The sequence below is a fragment of the Mobula hypostoma genome, chromosome 14 (genome assembly GCF_963921235.1).
Source record: "Mobula hypostoma chromosome 14, sMobHyp1.1, whole genome shotgun sequence".
NCBI classification, from domain to species: domain Eukaryota; kingdom Metazoa; phylum Chordata; class Chondrichthyes; order Myliobatiformes; family Myliobatidae; genus Mobula; species Mobula hypostoma.
Window position 1 is genome coordinate 78,766,258 of NC_086110.1, and position 21,967 is coordinate 78,788,224.

A 21,967-nucleotide genomic window follows, 5' to 3' on the forward strand; every position below is an offset into this window, starting at 1 on the left:
TGTGTACAGTTAACGTGTACCATTGTGTGTGAGTGTGTACCATTGTTGTGTACTGTTGTGCGAGTGTGTGTGACTGTGTACTGTTGTATGTGTACAGTTGATGTACATTGTGTGTGGGTGTGTACCGTTGTTGTGTACTGTTGTGCGAGTGTGTGTGACTGTGTACTGTTGTGTGTGTACAGTTGACGTGTGCCATTATGTGTGGGTGTGTACTGGTGTGCGAGTGTGTGTGACTGTGTACTGTTGTGTGTGTACAGTTGACGTGTACCATTGTGTGTGAGTGTGTACTGTTGTGCGAGTGTGTGTGTACTGTTGTATGTGTACAGTTGATGTGTACCATTGTGTGTGAGTGTGTACCGTTGTGTACTGTTGTGCGAGTGTGTGTGACTGTGTACTGTTGTGTGTGTACAGTTGATGTGTACCATTGTGTGTGGGTGTGTACTGGTGTTGTGTACTGTTGTGCGAGTGTGTGTGACTGTGTACTGTTGTGTGCGTACAGTTGATGTGTACCATTGTGTGTGCGTGTGTACTGTTGTGCGAGTGTGTGTGACTGTGTACTGTTGTGTGTGTACAGTTGACGTGTACCATTGTGTGTGCGTGTGTACTGTTGTGCGAGTGTGTGTGACTGTGTACTGTTGTATGTGTACAGTTGATGTGTACCATTGTGTGTGGGTGTGTACTGGTGTTAAGTGTGTGCACACTGTGCCTCCTGCCACTGACCTCTCTTCTCCCTCCATAGTGCACCGTGTGTGGGAAGCCAGTCTCCGTGTGCCTGCAGGACGTGGTCTCACCGACCCGCTGCATGTTCTGCCAGCTGCCCTGGACATCTGCACCCCCCACCAACACCTGCGTGACCTTTGACCCTGACCATGTTCTGGAACCTTGGTTGCAGACCCAAGACTGATGCCTACACAACAGAAGGGATTGTAGGAGCCCTAATGCACCATTGTTAGTCATGAGTGAAGCAGCCAGAGGTCTGATGCTGTGCTGAATTAATTAAATAACTACTTAAATGCTTTAATAAACTAACCACTTGTATGTACAAGGTCCATATTCTATTTTCTGCACCACAATGTGTGGAAAGGCGGCCAGGGGAAATAGTAGCGGTGGGTACATTTATGACCATTAAAAACTAGTTGGACAGGTAAGAAGATGAAAAGGATTAGAGAGAACTGGGCCAGCCAAACACAGGAAAATGGGACTTGCTCAGATAGGCACCTTGGCTGACACGATAAGGCTGTATAATCCTCACTCTAAGAGCTTTCTCTTTCTTCTCAGCAGGGTCTGGGGATTAAAGAGAGTTGGGCCAGGGCAGTGGGATGTGGGAAATCGGGATGTCGTCAATGTTCCCATAACCATTATGGAAATCATATGTAGGCCTCCAAATAGTACCCAAGATGTGGGGGTTGAGATTGCAAAGGGAGCTGGAAAATGCATGTAATAGGGGTAATGACACAATTCTAAAAGGGGACTGGGAAAATCAGGTTGGTGTCAGAGTGCAAGGGAGGGATTTTGTTGAATGTCTATGAGATGGCTTTTAAAGCAGCTTGTGCTTGAGCCTACTTGGGAAAAGGCTATTGGGTGTCCGAATCAGAATCAGGTTTATTATCACTGGCATGTGACCTGACATTTGTTAGCTTAGCAGCAGCAGTTCAATGCAATACATAATCTAGCAGAGACAGAGAAAAAAATAATAATAACTAAACAAGTAAATCAATTACGTATATTGAATAGATTTTTTTTTTAAATGTGCAAAAACAGAAATACTGTATTTTTTTTTTAAAATGTGAGGTCGCGTCCAAAGCTTCAATGTCCATTCAGGAATCAGATGGCAGAGGGGAAAAAGCTGTTCCTGAATCGCTGAGTGTGTGCCTTCAGGCTTCTGTACCCTGATGGTAACAGTGAGAAAAGGGCATGCCCTGGGTGCTGAAGGTCCTTAATAATGGACACTATCCAGATCGTATTAGTCAGCTTAATATAAAGGAACCCTTACAAAGCAGTGATTATAATATGATTGAATTCATACTGCAGTTTGAGAGGGAGAAGCACAAGTCACATGTATCCGTATCACAATGGAATAAAGGGAATTCCAGAGGCATGAGAGAGGAGCTTGCCCAGGTGGATTGGAGGAGGATACTGGTGGGGATGACAGCAGAGCAGACATAGCTGAAGTTTCAGGGAATAGTTCACAAGGCGCAGGGTAGGTATGTCCCACAGAGAAAGAGGTTCTCAAATGGCAGGGGTAGGCAACCATGGCTGACGAAGGAAGTTAAGGACTGCATAAAAGCCAAGGTAGCAAAAGTGAGTGGGGCGTTGGATGATTGGGAGGCTTTTAAATTCCAACAAAAGGCAACTAAAAAGCTATAAGGAGGGAAAAAATTAAATATGAGGGCAAACTAGCCAATTATATAAAGCTGGATACCAAAAATGTTTTCAGTTATATAAAGAGTAAAAGGGAGGTGTGAGTTGATATTGAACCACTGAAAAATGATATTGGTGAGGTAGTAATGGGGGACAAAGAAATGGCAGATGAACTTAATGAGTACTTTGCTTCAGTCTTCATTATGGAAGACACTAGCAGTGTGCCAGAGGTCCGTGAGTGTCAGGGAGAAGGAGTGCCATTGCTATTACAAAGGAAAAAGTGCAAGACAAACTCAAAGGTCTTAAGGTGAATGTTGAAAGATCTAGATAAGGTGTATGTGGATGGGATGTTTCTTATGATGGGGGTATCCAGAACTAGAGGGCACAGCCTCAAAATTGAGGGGCGACCTATTAGAATGGAGGTAGAGAGGAATTTTTTTTAGCCAGACAGTAGTGCACCTGTGGAATGCTCTGCCGCAGACTGTGGTGGAGGCCGAGTCCATGGGTACATTTAAGGCAGAAGTTGACAGTTTCCTGATCAGTCAGAGTATGAAAGGATATGACAATAAGGCAGGTGTATGGGGTTTAGTGGGATCTAGAATCAGCCAAGATAGAATCAAGGAGCAGACTTGATGGGCTGAATAGCCTAATTCTGCTCCTATGTCTTATGGTCTCATCTGTAGGTGCTGTCTGTTGTGTCCAGTGCCTTCAATGTAGCCTCCTCTACACTGACGAGGTCTGATGTAAATTGAGGGACCGCTTTGTCGAGCACCTGTGTTCCATCCGCCAGAAAGGAAATTTCCTAGTTACCAACCATTTTAATTCCTATCCCCATTCCTTTTCTGACATGTCAATCCATGGCCTCCTCTTTTGCCATGATGAGGCCACTCTCAGGGTGGAGCGGCAACACCTGATATTCCACTTAGGTGGCCTCCAACCTCGAAGGATAGATAAAGGGGATGCAGTGGATGTTGTACATTTGGACTTTCAGAAGGCCTTTGTCAAGGTGCCACACATGAGGCTGCTTACCAGGTTAAGAGCCCTTGGTATTACAGAAAAATTACTAACATGGTTAGAGCATCTGCTGATTGGTAGGAGGTAGCGAGTGGGAATAAAAGGGTCCTTTTCTGTTTGCCTGCCCGTGACTACTAGTGTTCAGCAGGGGTCGGGTCTTCGGGTGTATTTAAGGCAGAGATTGATAGGGTCTTGATTGGACTTGGCATCAAAAGTTACGGAGAGAGGCCTGGAACTGGGCTTGAGGAGGAGGAGAGAAAGGATCAGCCATACTTGAATGGCGGAGCAGACTCGATGGCCAGATGGCCTAATTCTGCTCCGATGTCATATGGTCTTATGATGGTGGAAACATCGATTTCCCCTTCCAGTAATTTTTTCCCTCTGTTTCTCTTCCGTACTCTGGCCTCTTATCTCTTCTCCTCACCTGCCTATCAGCTTCCCCAAGGTCTCTTTCTCCCATGGTCCACTCTCCTTTCCTATCAAATTTCTCTTCTCTGGACTTTTACCTTTTCACATTGCGTTATTATGTGTGTACATCATAAAGAACTGCAGTTCCCAGTGTCAATGTGGCCAGTTCACTCGGAACTAGAAGGAGTTTGCTGAACACGTGACACACACTGTTGGCGGGCTTGAAGTTCCAAGTAAAATCTAATTGAGCTTAAGTGATGACTGTCTCCTGTTAATAAAATAGTTCTAGCATTTTTACGTATACACATTTGTCTATGTTAAAGAACAAACATACAGGTAACGTGCTGTCAGAAGTCGGCGTGAGGTTTAAATATGAAGCATAACTGAATACCGTAAGTGACTAAGAAAGAGACACTAGGTTCTGATGGAAAGGAATTGCCGGCAAGAAAGTACATTGTCTCAGAGTTCACCAAGGAACTGAGGTGAGAGCCTAAAAATCCTCAGTGGATAGCCTAAGTCCTCCTGCAGCTCTGCTGTTTACCAGCAACCTAGCTGATTGCTTCAAACAGCGATTCAATATATATGTGGCAGTGAGTAGAGCCTTAAGATATAGCAGCAGAATTAGACCCTTTGGCCCATTGAGTTTGCTCTGCCATTTCACCTTGAGTAATCCAATTTTCTTTTCAACCGAATCTCCTACCTTCCCCCATATCCCTTCAGTCCGTGACCAATCAAGAATTTTCGACCTCTGCCTTAAATATGCATAAAGACTTAACTTAGCCTCCACAACTGCCTTTGGCAAAGAATTCCACAGATTCACCACTCTGGTTAAAGAAATTCCTCCTCATCTTCGTTCTAACAGGGCACCCCTCTATTCTGAGTCTGTGTCTTCTGGTCTTAGACTCGCCAACTATAAATGTGAGGTGCTACATTTTGGTAGGACTAATCAAAATAGGACATACATGGTAAAAGGTAGGGCATTGAAGAATGCAGTAGAACAGAGGGATATAGGACTAATGGTGCATAGTTCCCTGAAGGTGGAATCTCATGTGGATAGGGTGGTGAAGAAAGCTTTTGGTATGCTGACCTTTATAAATCAGAGCATTGAGTAAGGAGTTGGGATGTATTGTTGAAATTATACAAGGCATTGGTGAGGCCAAATTTGAAGTATTGTGTACAGTTCTGGTCACCAAATTATAGAAAAGATGTCAATAAAATTAGAGAGAGTACAGAGAAGATTTACTAGAATCTTACCTGGGTTTCATCACCTAAGTTACAGAGAAAGGTTGAACAAGTTGGGTCTTTATTCTTTGGAATGTAGAAGGTTGAGGGGGGACTTCATAGAGATATTTAAAATTATGAGGGTGATAGATAGAGTTGACGTGGATAGGCTTTTTCCATGGGAGGGTGGGAAGATTCAGACAAGAGGACATGAGTTGAGAGTTAAAGGGCAAAAGTTTAGGGGTAACATGAGGGGGAACTTCTTTACTCAGAGAGTGGTAGCTGTGTGGAACGAGCTTCCAGCAGAAGTGGTTGAGGCAGGTTCGATGTTGTTTAAAGTTAAATTGGACAGCTATATGGACAGGAAAGGAATGGAGGGTTATGGGCTGAGTGTAGGTCGGTGGGACTAGGTGAGAGTAAGAGTTCGGCACGGACTCGAAGGGCCGAGATGGCCTGTTTCCATGCTGTTATTGTATATGGTTATAGGAAACATTCTCTCCACATCCACTCTATCAAGGATCCACTCTACCATTCAATGGGTTTCAATGAGGTCACCCCTCATTCTTCTGAATTCTAATGAATACAGGCCCAGAGCCATCAAACGCTCTTCATATGATAAGCCATTCAACCCTGGAATAATTTTTGTGAACCTCCCTCGAAGTCTCTCCTTTGAACCCTCGCTGGAGGCATGGATGAAAAATTGAAAGCGTCTATCATTCTACATATAATTAGTGAATATGCCTTGAACATTTGGAATAGCTTTCAAATTGATGAGACAGACTTTAAATTGAACACTCTGAAAAGAATATTTGAGGAGTATTTTGTCCCAAATAAAAATATCATTTTTGAAAGAATTAAGTCCCCCCCCCCCCGCCCTGTGACCAGAAACAAGCTATTAGCTTTTACCACTACTTAGCTAAGCTTCACATACTAAGTCCTGAGCTTGGAGCTTTGAGAGATTCTCTAGTCAGAGACAAAGTAGTTTATAGAATTCCAGATAATGAGTTCAGAGAAAGCTTGATCTGAGAAAAAGATTTGACGCTAGAAAAGGCTGTGGATATGTGTAGGGCAGCAGAGACCACACAAAAACAAGTTAAGGAGGTGCACAGGGCAGAAACAACGGTGAAAACAGAGGGGCAGAGCACAAGGTGTCTCACAAAGCAACTGCAAACCAGAGGAAGGCGCAGTCAGCAAATGCAGTAAATGTGGAGGTTGGCATATCCCAAAGATGTGTCCTGCTAATGGAGAGTCCTGTAATAATTGTGGGAAAAAGAATCAAGTGCTGCAAAGCTGGGGCTACCAAGAGAAAGGTGAGAAATTTGAGGAAGCTTTGCAGATTCTCTGCAGAGCGCTGGTGCTGGTTGGACAGAATGGACTGTTCAGTGACTATCAATGCAACAGTAATTCCACTGAAGCTTGACAGCAGGGCCCGAGTGAATCTGTTGTCTATGGATGATAGAAGACTCTCCAAGTTCAATGAAGTTAAAAGTGACTGGCTAAACTGGAGAGAATATACTAGTAAAATGGGGCTGTACAGTGATCTTCAAGCACAAGGGGAAGCACCTAAAGGCACAGCTCCTGATCGTAGAAAAGAGAGTACAGTTAATATCGGGTCTGAGTGCATGTGAAAAGCTCAACCTAGTTTTTGTAGTGGCTTTAAAGTCCAAAAATGAACAAGCAACATGCATGGAAGAGTATGCAGATCCCTTTGAGGGGTTCAGGTGCTTACCCAATGTAACTCAAGAAACTCCTAACAGCATCCATGAGAGCTCCAAAGAGATTATGCAAGAAAAGCACAAGAACTTCACCTTCCATAGACATCCAAAGCAGCTACACTAGCATGACCGTCAAGATGCCAGTGCTGAACAATGATCATGATGAAGAAGTTGCCAGTCTTGCTTCCACATTCTGCAGCTGTGGTTCAAGATCTGTCTCTCAATTACTTTCAGTTAAAGATTGGAAATCAAAAATATCTTCACAATCCTTGTTGAAGTTGAAGAGGAAAAATAAGAAGGAAGATGGGAAACCACGCAAGCCCCATGGTCAGAACAACAGCAACGGGTCAGTACAAACTGACAGGAGGAGTTGCTATCTATGATATGCAGCCAACAGAAGCAGCTCTGTGGATTGAGACAGAATCATTTGGAACTTGTGCAAAGACCTACTGATCATAGGAATGTAATCCAGGGCTCCATTATAAGGCATGTGGAATGAATAACGGCCACACAGCAAGAACAAGAACAAATAATGAACACAGCAAATGAAAGCTATACATCTATGAAACCAAATAGCAGCCCAAAAGAATCATTAAACCACCACAGAGGTGGATTGAAAGTAGCTGAGTGAATAAGGGATTGTATTTGTTCATTACAATTGAAGTTAATGTAAATATCTTTGTTGGAAAACATTGTTTCTTGCAGGTTTATGAGGACATGGTATTGTGTTTTTTTTTTCTTTAAAGTGGGATGATGTGGTATTATGTGTGTGCATAATAAAGAACAGCAGTTTCCAATGTGCAATGTGGGTGGTTCACCCGAAATGGGAAGGACATTGGTGAACAGATGACACACACTATGGGTGGGCTGAAAGTCCTGAGTAAAATGTGGTTAAGTTGAAGCCATGTTTCTCTCCTGTTAATAAAATAGTTCTAGTGTTTTTACCTACACAAGTTTGTCTTTGCTTTGGACAAACATAATGATCACCTCCCTGCTTCTTACATCATTCCCCCTCCCCCACCCACTTGCCTTCACCTATTTCCTTCTATCTTGTCCTCCTTCTCCTCTTCCCACCTTCCTATGCTGGCTTTGTCCTCCAACCTTTCCAGTCCTGAGGTAGGGTCTTGGCTCGAAACCTCAACTGTTTGTCCATTTCCATAGATACTGCTTGACATACTGAGTCTATCCAGCATTTTGCTTGTGCTGTTCTGGATTTCCAGTATCTGCAGAATCTCTTGTGGTTAAAACTTAAGGAGCTGTAATTACTGTTCTCCCACTGAAAGGCTGGTCAGTTGGCCAGGCTCATTACCCATCACCAGGTCCAGTATGGCCCCTCCTCTTGTTGGAATATCCACATTTTGATTTATGAAACCCTCCAGGATTCACTAAAGAGGTTGCAGATTATATCAGAGAAGTTCTAGTCACCCTGTTTATTTTCAGGAGCTTTCTAATAAATTTATGAGCATTTGGAGAAACATAATCTGATTAGTGATAGTTAGCGTAGATTTGTGCAGGGCAGGACATGCCTCACGAACCTGATCTAATTCTTTGACAATGTGACAAAAATATATCAATGAAAGCAGAGCGGTGGATGTGGTGTATATGGATTTTAGGGAGGCCTTTGATTAGGCTCTTTCAAAATGTTAGCAAGTATGGGATCCAGGTAAACTTGGCTGTGTGGAGACAGAAATAGCTTGCCCACAGAAGACAGAGGGTGTTTGTAGGTGGAGTATATTTTGCCTGGAGGTCAGTAACTAATGGTATTCCATAGGGATCTATGATGGGATTCCTGCTCTTTCTGATCTTTATAAATGATCAGAAGGGTCAGTTAGTAAGTTTTTGGATGATACAAAGTTGGTGAATAGTGTGGAGGGTTCTTGTAGGTTGCAATAGGACATTGACAGGGTGCAGAGCTGAGCCAAGAAGTGGTGGATGGATTTGAACCTGGAAAAGTGGGAAGTGATTCACTTTGGAAAGTCAAATTTGATGGCAGAGACCAGGAATAATGGCAGGATTCATAGCAATGTGGAGCAACAGAGGGATCTTGGGGTCCACACCCAAAGGTCTCTCAAAGATGCCATGCAAGTTGATAATGTGGTTAAGAAGGCCTGTGGTGCACTGGTCTTCATTAATCGGGATTAAGTTCAAGAACCACAAGATAATGTTGTAGTTCTATAAAACGCTGCTTAGATCGCGCTTGGAATATTGTGTTCAGTTCTGGTCACCTCATTATAGGAATGATGTGGTAGCTTTAGAGAGGTAAGGTTAAACTCACCTCAACATGTCTTTTACAGTTAGGGTTGCCAACTTCCTCACTCCCAAATAAGGGACAAAAGTAGCAGTCAAATCCCGGGACACTTTACCCCAGGAAAGACCACCATGACCATGAAGCCTCGTGCGGGCACCTGTGTGCACATTCGTGTACGTGCCGATTATTTCCCCCACAAATCGGTTTTGCCTTCATCTTCCCAACTATACTGTGCATACATTATTTCTACTTTATATAAGCTGTGTATTTATCATATCATTCCTGCTTTTACTATAGGTTAGTGTTATTTATTTATTTTCCGTTTTATGTGTTATTTGGTATGATTTGGTATGGTATTTTTTGGGTCTGGGAACGCTCAAAAATTTTTCCCATGTAAACTAATGGTAATTGCTTCTTCGCTTTACGCCATTTCAGCATGAAAGGTTTCATAGGAACACTGTACCTTAGCGGAGGAACTATGGGACAAGGGCGGTCCTGTATAGGATAACCCAATTTAGCCCAATATACAGGATGTTCCGGCAAATACGGGACAGTTGGCAACCCTATGTTCAAGTTCAACAGTGCATGACAGGGAATGAGGAAAGATGCAGCTGACTCATATAGCTTCCTTGTGGCCCAGTAGCTCATGCTTTGCAGCCCGGTACCAGTCCGCGGCCCAGTGGTTGGGGACCACTGCATTAGGGACATTTAAGTAACTCTTAGATAGGCAAAGGTGATGAAAGGAAAATGGAGGGCTCTATGGGACAGAAGGTTTAGAGAGATCTGAGAGTAAGGTAGAGGATCGACACATTGTGGACTGAAAGGCCTGCACTGCACTGTACTGTTCAAATTGATGAAGGCAAGGCAGCAGACAGGCTTGTCTACAAGATTAAGACACAAGTTGCTGACCTGTGTCATAGAACATAGAAATCTACAGCACATTACAGGCCCTTCAGCCCACAATGTTGTGCCAACCATGGAATCTACTCTAGAAACTGCCTAGAATTTCCCTACTGCATAGCCCTCTATTTTTCTAAGCTCCATGTACCTATCTAAGAGTCTCTGAAAAGACCCTGTTGTACTTGTCACTGGCAGTGCATTCCACACACCCACCACTCTGTGTGTGAAAGACTTAACCCTGACATCCCCCTGTACCTACTTCCAAGCGCTTTGAAACTATGCCCCCTCAGATTAGCCATTCCAGCCCTGGGAAAAAGCCTCTGGCTATCCACATGATCAATGCCTCTAATCATCTTATACAACTCTGTCAGGTCACCTCTCATCCTCCATTGTTCCAAGGAGAAAAGGCCAAGTTCACTCAACCTATTCTCAGAAGGCACAATCTCCAATCCAGGCAACATCCTTGTAAATCTCCTCTGCACTCTTTCTATAGTTTCCACATCCTTCCTGCAGTGAGGTGACCATAAATGAACACAGTACTGCAAGTGGGGTCTAACTAAGGTCTTATATAGCTGTAACATTACCTCACGACTCTTGAACTCAATTCCATGGTTGATGAATGCCAATACACCATACGCCATCTTAACAACACTGTCAACCTGTGCAGTAGCTTTGATTGTCCGATGGACATGGACCCCAAGATCTCAATGACCACCACACAGCCAAGAGTCTTACCATTAATATTATTTTCTGTCTTCAAATTTGACCTACCAAAATGAATCACTTCACACCTATCTGGGCTGAATTCCATCTGCCACTTCCCAGCCCAGTTCTGCATCCTATCGATGTCCCACTGTAAACTCTGTCAACCCTCCAGACTATCCGCAACACCCACAATCTTTGTGTCATCAGCAAACTTACTAACCCAGCCTTCTATTTCTTCATCCAGGTCATTTATAAAAATCACAAAGAGGAGGGGTCCCAGTCAGATCCCTGCGGAACACCACTGGTCACCGTGCTCCATGCAGAATACAAACCATCTACAACCACTCTTTGCCTTCTGTGGGCAGGCCAGTTCTGGATTCACAAAGCAAGGTCTCCTTGGATCCCATGCCTCCTTACCCTCTGAATGACCCTTGCATGGGGAACCGTATCAAGTGTCTCACTGAAATCCATATATACTACATCCACTGCTTTACCTTAATCAAAGTGCTTTGTTACATCCTCAAAGAGTTCAATTAGACTCGTAAGGCATAGTCTGCCCTTGACAAAGACATGCTGACTATCCCTAATCAGATTATGTCTCTCCAAATGCTCATAAATCCTGCTGCTGAGGATCTCCTCCAACAACTTGTCCATCACTGAAGTAAGGCTCACTGCTCTATAATTTCCTGGGTTATCTCTACTCCCTTTCTTGAACAAGGGAACAACATTTGCAACCCTCCAATCCTCTGGTATTACTCCCATCCCTCCCTTTTAGATGAAGGGATTAAAAGTAACATTAGCAAATTTGCAGATGACACAAAGCTGGGTGGCAGTGTGAAATGTGAGGAGGATGTTAGAGAATGCAGAGTGACCTGGACAGGTTGGGTGAGTGGGCAGATGTATGGCAGATGCAGTTTAATGTAGATAAATGTGAGGTTATCCACTTTGGTAGCAAGAACAGGAAGGCAGATTACTATCTGAATGGTGTCAAGTTAGGAAAAGGGGAAGTACAATGAGATCTAGGTGTCCTTGTTCATCAGTCACTGAAAGTAAGCATGCAGGTACAGCAGGCAGTGAAGAAAGCTAATGGCATGTTGGCCTTCATAACAAGGGGAATTGAGTATAGGAGCAAAGAGGTCCTTCTGCAGTTGTACAGGGCCCTGGTGAGACCACAGCTGGAATATTGTGTACAGTTTTGGTCTCCAAATTTGAGGAAGGACATTCTAGCTATTGAGGGAGTGCAGCGTAGGTTCATGAGGTTAATTCCCAGGATGGCGGGACTGTCATATGTTGAAAGATTGGAGCGACTGGGCTCGTATACACTGGAATTTAGAAGGATGAGAGGGGATCTGATTGAAACACATAAGATTATTAAGGAATTGGACACGCTAGAGGCAGGAAACATGTTCCTGATGTTGGGGGAGTCCAGAACCAGAGGCCACAGTTTAAGAATAAGGGGTAGACAATCTAGAACGGAGTTGAGGAAAAACTTTTTCACACAGAGGGTTGTGGTTCTGTGGAATGCTCTGCCTCAGAAGGCAGTGGAGGCCAATTCTCTGGATTCTTTCAAAAAAGAGTTAGATAGAGCTCTTAAAGATAGCGGAGTGAAGGGATATGGGGAGAAGGCAGGAAAAGGGCACTGATTGTGGATGATCAGCCATGATCACAGTGAATGGTGGTGCGGGCTCGAAGGGCTGAGTGGCCTACTCCTGCACCTATTGTCTAATTGGGTAGATTTAAAGTGGAGGTGGATAGGTTTTTGATTAGTCAGAACATCAAAAGATATGGAAAGAAGGCGTGAGAATGGGGTTTAGAGGGATAATAAATCAGCTATGATGGAAGGACAGAACAGACTCAATGGGATCAATGGCCTGATTCTACCCCCGTGTGGTCCTTGGCCAATCAGAATTCTTGTAGTGTTGAAATATTCCCCCCAGCTTGACAGGTCAAGGTCACCTGGTACCTGTTGACAGAGGAATGGAGTTACTGTCCCACTCCTCCACAGAACATCCTTTACAGCAGCTGCCTCCTCCTGTACTGCGTCGTCAGAGTAGATAACAGAAACCAGAATCCGGTTTATTATTATGGACATCCAGCACATCCTCTTTCTTAATATCTATACACTCAAGCGTTTCAGTCCGCTGTAAGTCATCCCCACAATTGCCAAGGTCCTTCTCCCTGGTGAATACTGAAGCAAAGTATTCATTAAGTACCTCTGCTACCTCCTCCGACTCCATGCATGTTTCCACTATTGCTCCTGATTGGTCCGATTCTCACACGGCTCATCCACTTGCTCTTCATATACTTGTGGAATGCCTTGGGGTTTTCCTTAATCCTGCTCACCAAGGCCTTCTCATGGCCCCTTCTGGCTCTCCTAATTCCATTCTTAAACTCCTTCCTGGCAACACTGTAATTTTCAAGAACTCTAACAGTACCTAGTTTCTTAAAACTTCATAAGCTTTTATTCTGAACGAGATTTTCCATCTCCTCTGAATACCATGGTTCTTTTACTCTACCATCCTTTCCCTGGCGCAAAGGAACATACCTATGCAAATGTTCCCTGGCGGCTCATCCCCTCTTTTCAGCATACTGCGGACATGTTTAGAAACATCCCAGACCCTGGCACCTAGGAGGCAAACTACCACACATATTTCTTTTTCGTGCCCACAGAGTCACCTATCTGCCGCCCAACCATAACCATAGAGTTCCCCCATCACTGCTGACATCCCCTTCAGTTCCCTACCCTTATGAGGCACAGGGTCAGAATCAGTGCCAGAGGCATGGCCTCTGTCTCTTCCCCCAGGTAGCTCATCCCCCCCCAGCAGTACTCAAAATGGAGTACTTATTGTTAAGGGGGACAGTCACAGGGGTCCCTCCACGATCTGATGCTCTCCTTCCCTCGCCTGACAGTCACCCATATATCTGTCCCTGTCCCCTGTAGCTCCGGTGTGACTACCTATCGATCACCTCCTCACTTTCACAACGAGCGAAAAGTCATCGAGCTGCAACTCCTGTTCCTTAATTAGGTTTGGAGGCACCTGGTGCCGATGTGACCATCAGGTCTCCGGGATATCCAATATCCATGGAAAGGGTGCAGAGGAGATATACAAGGATGTTGCCTGGATGGGGGAGCATGCCTTATGAGAATAGGTTGAGTGAACTCGGCCTTTTCTCCTTGGAGCGACGGAGGATGTGATGTGACCTGATAGAGGTGTACAAGATGAGAGATATTGATCGTGTGGATAGTCAGAGGCTTTTTCCCAGGGCTGAAATGGTTGCCACAAGAGGACACAGGTTTAAGGTGCTGGGGAGTAGGTACAGAGGAGATGTCGAGGGTAAGTTTTTTACTCAGAGAGTGGTGAGTGCGTGGAATGGGCTGCCGGCAACGTTGGTGGAGGCAGATACAATAGGGTCTTTTAAGAAACTTTTAGATAGGTACATGGAGCTTAGAAAAATAGAGGGCTATACGTAAGCCTAGTAATTTCTAAGGTAGGGACATGTTCGGCACAGCTTTGAGGGCCAAAAGGCCTGTATTGTGCTGTAGGTTTTCTAAGTTTCTATCCGGAAGCAGAGCAGAAAATTGGCCCTGCAGTCATGCCCACTGTTCTTAATTAGAGGAAAAAAAAGATTTCTGAAAGTAACTTAGCTCCTTGTCTCTCTGAATACCATCCTCGCCAAAGCCCTACTACTCTAACTCATACTACTCCGACGACTGCCCTGCTAGGCAGAGTATCCCTTTTATACCGGAACCTTCTCAGGGGCTTTGCATGATGACGAGCTAATGCGTCTGTGCACATCTCCCAGACGAATATCCAATGACTGAGGCACTGAGTTTATACCCTCGTTGACCTGTCTCCCCGGTGATCGGGTCACTGTCTTTATACACTTGTTTTCTTTTAAATCGCAACTTGAAGATAATGTCAGAACTGAGCTGTCACTCGGTTGATGTAACCTTTGTGTTCACAGTTACAAGACACTAAAAGGATACTTATAATGACAGGTGTGTAAAAAGGGCCCGAAGGATCATTGGGGACCCGACCCATCCCAACCACAATCTGTTCCAGCTGCTGCTATCCGGGCACAATAAAAGCCAGGACCAACAGGTTCCGGGACACCTTCTTAGAACATAAGAAATAGGAGCAGGAGTAGGCCATCCGGCCCATCGAGCCTGCCCCGCCATTCAATAAGATCATGGCTGATCTGTCCATAAACTCAGCTCCATCTACCTGCCTTTTCCCCATAACCCTTAATTCCCCAAATATGTAAAAACCTATCTAACTGTTTCTTAAATATATTCAGTGAAGAAGCCTCAACTGCTTCCCTGGGCAGAGAATTCCACAGATTCACCACTCTCTAGGAAAAACAGTTTCTCCTAATCTCCATCCTAAATCTTCTCCCCTGAATCTTGAGGCAATGTCCCCTAGTTCTAGTCTCACCTCCCAATGGAAATAACTTTTCTACTTCTATCTTATCTATCCCTTTCAAAATGTTGTATGTTTCTATAAAATCCCTTCTCATTCTTCTGAATTCCAGAGAGTATAGTCCCAGGCGACTCAATCGCTCCTCATAGGTTAACCCCTTCATCTCTGGAATCAACTTGGTGAATCTCCTCTGCACTGCTTCCAAAGCCAGTATATCCTTCCTCAAGTATGGAGACCAGAACTGCACACAGTACTCCAAGTGCAGCCTCACCAGTACCCTGTACAGTTGCAGCATAACCTCCCTGCTCTTGAATTCAATCCCTCTAGCAATGAAGGCCAACATTCCGTTTACCTTCTTAATAACCTGTTGCACCTGCAAGCCAACTTTTTGCGATTCATGAATAAGCGCTCCCAAGTCCCTCTGCACAACAGCATGCTGCAATCTTTCACCACTTAAATAATAATCTGCTCTTCTATTATTCCTTCCAAGGTGGATGATCTCGCATTTACCAATGTTGTATTCCATCTGCCAGACCTTGGCCCACTCACTTAACCTATCTGTATCCCTCTGTAGATTCTCCACATCTGATGTACAATTTGTTTTTCCACTCAGTTTAGTGTCATCAGCAAAAATTTTGCTTCACTATACTCAGTCCCCTCTTCCAAATCATCAATGTAAATGGTAAACAGCTGCGGGCCCAGCACCGACCCCTGCGGCACCCCACTTACCACTGACTGCCAACCGGAGAAACACCCATTTATACCAACTCTCTGCCTTCTATCGGTTAACCAATCCACTATTCATGCCAATACACTTCCTCCGACTCCATGCATCCGTATCTTATTTATAAGTCTCCTGTGCGGCACCTTATCGAACGCCTTCTAGAAATCCAAGTATACAACATCCACCTGTTCCCCTCTATCCACTGCACTCATTATGTCCTCAAAGAACTCCAGTAAGTTTGTCAAACAGGACCTGCCCTTTCTGAATCCATTCTGCATCTGTCTAATGGAACCATTCCTTTCTAAATGTTTCTTCCTTAATGACTGCTTCAAGCCTTTTCCCGACTACAAATGTTAAGCTAACTGGCCTATAGTTGCCTGTCTTTTGCCTACATCCTTTTTTAAAAAGTGTCATGACATTTGCTATCTTCCATTCTGCCGGGACCTGCCCAGAGTCTAGAGAGTTTTGATAAATGATTACCACCACGTCTACTATAACCTCCGCCAATTCCCTCAGCACCCTGGGATGCATCCCATCAGGACCAGGACTTATCTACCTTCAGGCCCTCTAGTTTGCTCATCACTATCTCTTTAGTGACAGTGATCTTATCAAGGTCCTCACCTCCCATTTCATCCATAACATCATTCTTTGGCATATTAGATGTGTCCTCCACCGTGAAGACCGACACAAAATAGTCGTTCAATGTCTCAGCCATTTCCATATATCCCAATATCAATTTCCCCTTCTCGTCTTCCAAGTGACCTACGTTGACTTTAGTCACCCTCTTCCGCTTTATACATTTATAAAAAAACTTTTGCTGTCTGGTTTTATATTTTGTGCTAATTTACTTTCATACTCTATCTTCCCTTTCCTTATTTCTTGTTTAGTTGTTCTTTGTTGCTTTTTAAAGTTTTCTCAATCCTCCAGTCTCCCACCACTCTTTGTGACTTTGTACACATGAGCTTTTAATTTGATACTGTCTTTTATTTCCTAAGTTATCCAAGTCTGGCTCTCCCCACACTTACTGTCCTTACTTTTGACTGGAATATACTTTTGTTGAGCACTGTGAAAAATCTCTTTGAAAGTATTCAACTGTTCTTCAACTGTCCTACCATATAGCCTGTGCTCCCAATCCACATTAGCCAACTCCTCCCTCATCCAGTTGTAGTATCCCTTGTTCAAACATAATACACTAGTTTTAGATCTAACTATTTCATCCTCCATCTGAATGTGAAATTCAATCATACTATGATCATTCTTTCCAAGAGGATCCTTGACTACAAGATCATTAATCTTACCTGTCTCATTGCACAGGACTAGATCTAAGATAGTATTTTCCCTTGTAGGTTCACTAATATGCTGCTCAAGAAAGCCATCACAGATGCATTCTATTAAGTCCTCAAGACTTCCTTAACCAACCTGATTCACCCAATCTACATGGAAGTTAAAATCCCCCATGAGAACTGCTGTTCCATTCTTATAAGCCTCGGTTATTTATTGGTTAATCGTCTCTGCCACTGCAATATTTTTATTAGGTGGCCTATAGACAACACCCACCAGTGACTTTTTTCCCTTTACTATTGTCAATCTCTACCCAGATGGACTCAACGTTCTGCTCCGTAGATCTTATATCATCTCTCACAATCACCCAGATCTCATCCCTAATCAAGAGCACCACTCCACCTCCTCTGCCTTCCTGCCTATCTTTCCATATTACCTGATACCCTTGGATATTTAATTCCCAGTCATCTCCACCTTGCAACCAGGTTTCTGTAATGGCCACTAAATCATATGCCATGGTACGGATCTGTGCCACAAGTTCACTAACCTTGTTTCTAATACTACAGCCATTTAGATAAAGTGCCTTTATACTTATTGCCCTTTTAGAATCTAGTGACCTGTGTGATTTTTGCTTTTTACTTTTATGCTCTCTACTCTTACTTTTTTCTTCACTAACTCTAGCTTTGGTCTCTACATCACTTCTCTCTTCTGTGTGGGTTCCCACCCCCCTACCATATTAGTTTAAAGCCTCTCCAACAACAATACCAAACAATCTCCCGAGGACATTGATCCTGACCCTGCCCAGATGTAGACCGTCCGGATGGTACTGGTCCCACCTCCCCCAGAAGCGGTTCCAATGCCCCAGGAACCTGAAACCCTCCCTCCTGCCCCACCGCTCGAGCCACATATTCATTCTAGCTATCCTGCTATTCCAACTCTGGTTAGCATGTGGCACCGGTCATAATCCTGAGATTATTACCTTTGAGGTCCCACTCCTCCCTAAATTCAGCTTGTATGACCTTATCCTGCTTTCTTCCTATATCGTTAGTACCTACATTCACCACGACAACTGGCTGCTCACCCTCTTCCACCAGGCCATCAGACTGGTGAACTCACGCTGATTTGAATGTACTCTATATTACATTGACTGTTCCAATTATTATAAATCACTATGATTGCACATTTAGATTGGGACATAGCATAAAGATTTTTACTCCCCATGTATGTGAAAGATGTAAGAAATAAAGTGAATTAAATTCAATTATTCTTTTCATCACTATGTCCAATCCTTAATGCAAGTGCCTGCACTCACAGTGCTGAAACAGAGGACACACGGCAGGGAATTTGTAAACTGGTTCCCAGTGTGACTGGGGGCTTTAATCTCACTGTGACCGACCCATCGATTGACAGCACAAACCTCTTCCACCATCTGCAAGGAAGAAGCTGACCCACTTGCCTGGAAGAGGTTTCAAAGTTCAAAGTAAATTTATTATCAAAGTACGTATGTCACCATATACAACCCTGAAATTCATTTTCTTGTGGGCCTTCATTTGCAGTACAATGAAACAACAAAAAACAAGCAATCGTAATAACAATTATAATAAATAAGCAATAAATGTTTATTGAATACAACTCAGCATTTAACACCACCATTCCTATAGTTCTGATCAAAAAGCTCTAGAACCTGGGCCTCTGTACCTCCCTCTACAACTAGAAGACCACAATCTGTGCGTATTAGACCATAAGGCATAGGAGCAGAATTAGGCTAATCATTCGATTGACTCTACTCCATCATGGCTGATCCCGGATCCCACTCAACCCCATACACCTGCCTTCTCACCATATCCTTTGATGCCCTGACCGATAAGGAAACAATCAACTTCCGCTTTCAATATACCCATGGACTTGGTCTCCACAGCTGTCTGTGGCAAAGCATTCCACAGATCCACTACTCTCTGGTGAAAAAATTTCCTCCTTACCTCTATTCTAAAAGGTGCCCCTCAGTTTTGAGGCTGTGCCCTCTCGTGCTGGATACAACCACAGGAAACATTCTCTCCACATCCACAGTGTCTAGTCCTTTTGGAAACTGGAGACTGGAAATAACATCACCACTTCACTGACAATCAACACTGGTGCACCTCAGGGATGTGTGCTTAGCCCCCGGTCTGCTTTCTACACCCGTGACTGTGTGGTTAGGCACAGCTAAAACGCCATCTATAAATTTGCTGACAATACAATCGTTGCCAGGATTTCAGATGGTGATAAGAGGGTGTAAATGAGCGAGATTTATCCCCTCGCTGAGTGGCGTTGCAAGACCAAATAACCGACTGTGGACTTCAGAAAGACACAACGTTCCTCACAGAGGGATCAGAAATGGAAAGAGTGAGGAATTTCAAGTTTCTGGGTGTCAATATTTCATTAGTAGTTTGAGGAGTTTTTGGTATGTCACTTAAAACACTCGCAAATTTCTACAGAAGTATCGAGGAGAGCATTCTAACCAGCTGCATCACCGGGGTGTGGCGGGGGGTGGGGGGGCTACAGCGCAGGATCGACTCAGCTGCAGAGAGTTGTAAACAGCTCCACAGCTCCATCATGGCCACTAGCCTCCGTAGGACTCAGGACGTCTTCTGGGAGCGATGCTTCAAAAAGGTGGTGCCCCAGCACCCAGGGCACGCCCTCTTCTCATTACTACTATCCAGGGGTGCAGTGCTAAGTTTTTAGGTGCCGGAGCTGACAAAATGCTTGCCATTTCCTTTATCCTCTCTCTACATAAGTCACTCCCAATTTGTGTACCTGCTCATTTCATGTAGTGGGCAACTTCCTCGCCCCATTCATAGAATGAGCAGGTACACAAATTGGGTGTGACATATATGAATGTCAAGCACTAAACCAAGATGAAAGAAATAAATTAATTCCAGAGCTCCACAGTGATAGTTAAGACATTAACAAGATTACAGCCTATCACTACATTTCAGTGTATAACTGGTACAATAAAACATATAATACTTAGTTTAATAATATGACAAAGTATTGCATGGCTGCACTCACTAATTATCACAAAATATAATTATCAAGCAAGTCAAGAAAAAGACGGTAATCATGTGTTTTACCAAATTAAAAGTAATTAAAAGTAATTACCTACTTACCAAATGCCACCAATGAGACATTTCACAATAATTTCCACAAAGGGTCAGGCGTAATATGTGTTCGGGGGTCTGAAGCAACTCTTGTCCTGGTGTCATCTGCTGATCTGTGGTACTGCAGCCATGATGTGACATACAGCTCAGGATTCCACGGAACTAGAGGGGGTCTGTGTAGTTTAACAAACATAAGGGATGATACATGATTTACGAGAATTCTTGAGCATGTTGTTGCTATTATCAAGTTCAGGTGACTGAACCCTCTCTCACACTCAGCAGTACTAATAGGAATAACTTGTGAACAGCTCAGTAATGGGCATAAATCTTGGGGGATGCGGCGTCCATGATCTTCCACATAATCTCTGAAGACATTTATTACAGAGGAAGAAGAAAGCTTAAACCTCTTATAGAGAGATGATATTGCACCTTCTCCATTATTAGGTGGTATTTCAGCAGGCCAGTTATCTTTATCAAGGACACACATTTCATTTAGCAGGGATTTAGACATACTTTGAGGTTTAGAAGTTTGAGAACCTTTCAAGGATGTTACCATGAACATACGGCGCTGCAAACTGTTTATAAGACTAGTAAGAAACTGTAGATAATTAATGGAGACAATTTTGTTGTTGCTTGTTAAGGTAATTTCTCCAAACTTCCCCTTTTCAACAGCCTCTTGAGCTTCCAGAGTTTTTGTACCAGGTTGCTCTTTCAGTCCATGCAGTGACCCTTATGCTCTGTTTGCCTGCATAAACAATCATAGTGCATTTCTGTAAACACTGACAGTAAACCAAGTTCCTGCAACGTGTCATACATGAGAGCTAAGTCCAATAGAAACTGTTCTGAAGAGAGTCTTTTCAACAGACCTTCATAGGTTTTTCTGTCACTCCCAGATCTTGTTTCATCCTTCATTGCTTTTTCAAAATGAAAACACAATGCTTCGTAATTTTGCCACGCTGCTGAAACTGTTCAAAATGAGCTAGCTACGCACCTGGTGCCCAGAACACAGCCTATTTTGCAAATTTGTTGTTCTAGTTGAGAGGCACATTCAGACAGTTCCTTTTGATTTAGAGGTGACCTACTGTAAACAGTACGATTTGTTCATAAATGATTGAAAATGATTTATTCCATGAACTTCTCTCACCGAGTCACCTACTGCAAGTTCTAATCTGTGATTAAGACAGTGCCAAGTTATCACATCAGGGTAATGTTCCTTGAGAATTGTAGCAACACCAGATTTGACACCAAGCATTACGCTCACCCCATCACTAGCAAATGCTACAAGGTTCTGTTTCAAGTAAGAGTCATCAAACCCATGGTTATTGAGACAGTTCGATAGATGCTGAGGAATAGTTGCAGCTTTCTGATCAGGCAGTTCAATTGGATCTAAAAACAGAAAATAGGGATCCCCTTCCTTATCACTTCCACATTTCAAATAAACTATTAGGGTGGTCTTAATGCTCAGGCTTGTTGATTCATCAATGAGAACAGAAAATTTGCCATTTATCTGCTTGATATGCTGGCAAATTTTCTTTTTCATATTAATGGCTATGTGATTAATTATCTCTGTAGCACTAGTGTGGGAATGCAGTCCAATTCCAATGTCAATACCATTTTTTTGAAGTTCCAATAAGCCAAAGTGATCAGAGTATGGTCTGTCATTCTGAGCTAAATAATTTGCAGAACGAAAAATTGAACGTTGCCTTTAGATGCGAAGCATTCATGGTGTCACATACGCTTCTAAGAGCATCTTCACTAGCTATATTTTCAACAGTTAGAGCAGCAGTGTGGGCGTTTGATAGTTTGTGATCAACCATTTTTTCCCTGAGACT

General features: G+C 43.5%; 1 protein-coding gene and 1 long non-coding RNA gene across 3 annotated transcripts in view; one reads left to right on the forward strand and one right to left on the reverse strand.

Moving 5' to 3' along the window:
* The window catches only part of LOC134356368 (WD repeat-containing protein 88-like), an 82,840-nt gene extending 77,163 nt beyond the window's left edge, over positions 1–5,677 (forward strand). The window contains exon 12 of the mRNA XM_063067282.1: positions 740–5,677. Within this exon, the coding sequence (XP_062923352.1) occupies positions 740–904 (165 nt within the window). The 3' untranslated portion in view covers positions 905–5,677. The remainder of the gene's footprint in view (positions 1–739) is intronic.
* LOC134356370 (uncharacterized) overlaps positions 1–21,967 on the reverse strand; it is a 32,717-nt gene that overhangs the window by 8,844 nt on the left and 1,906 nt on the right. For both annotated transcript variants that reach the window (XR_010020343.1, XR_010020344.1), the window contains exon 2: positions 20,145–20,308. This is a non-coding gene — a long non-coding RNA (uncharacterized LOC134356370). The remainder of the gene's footprint in view (positions 1–20,144; positions 20,309–21,967) is intronic.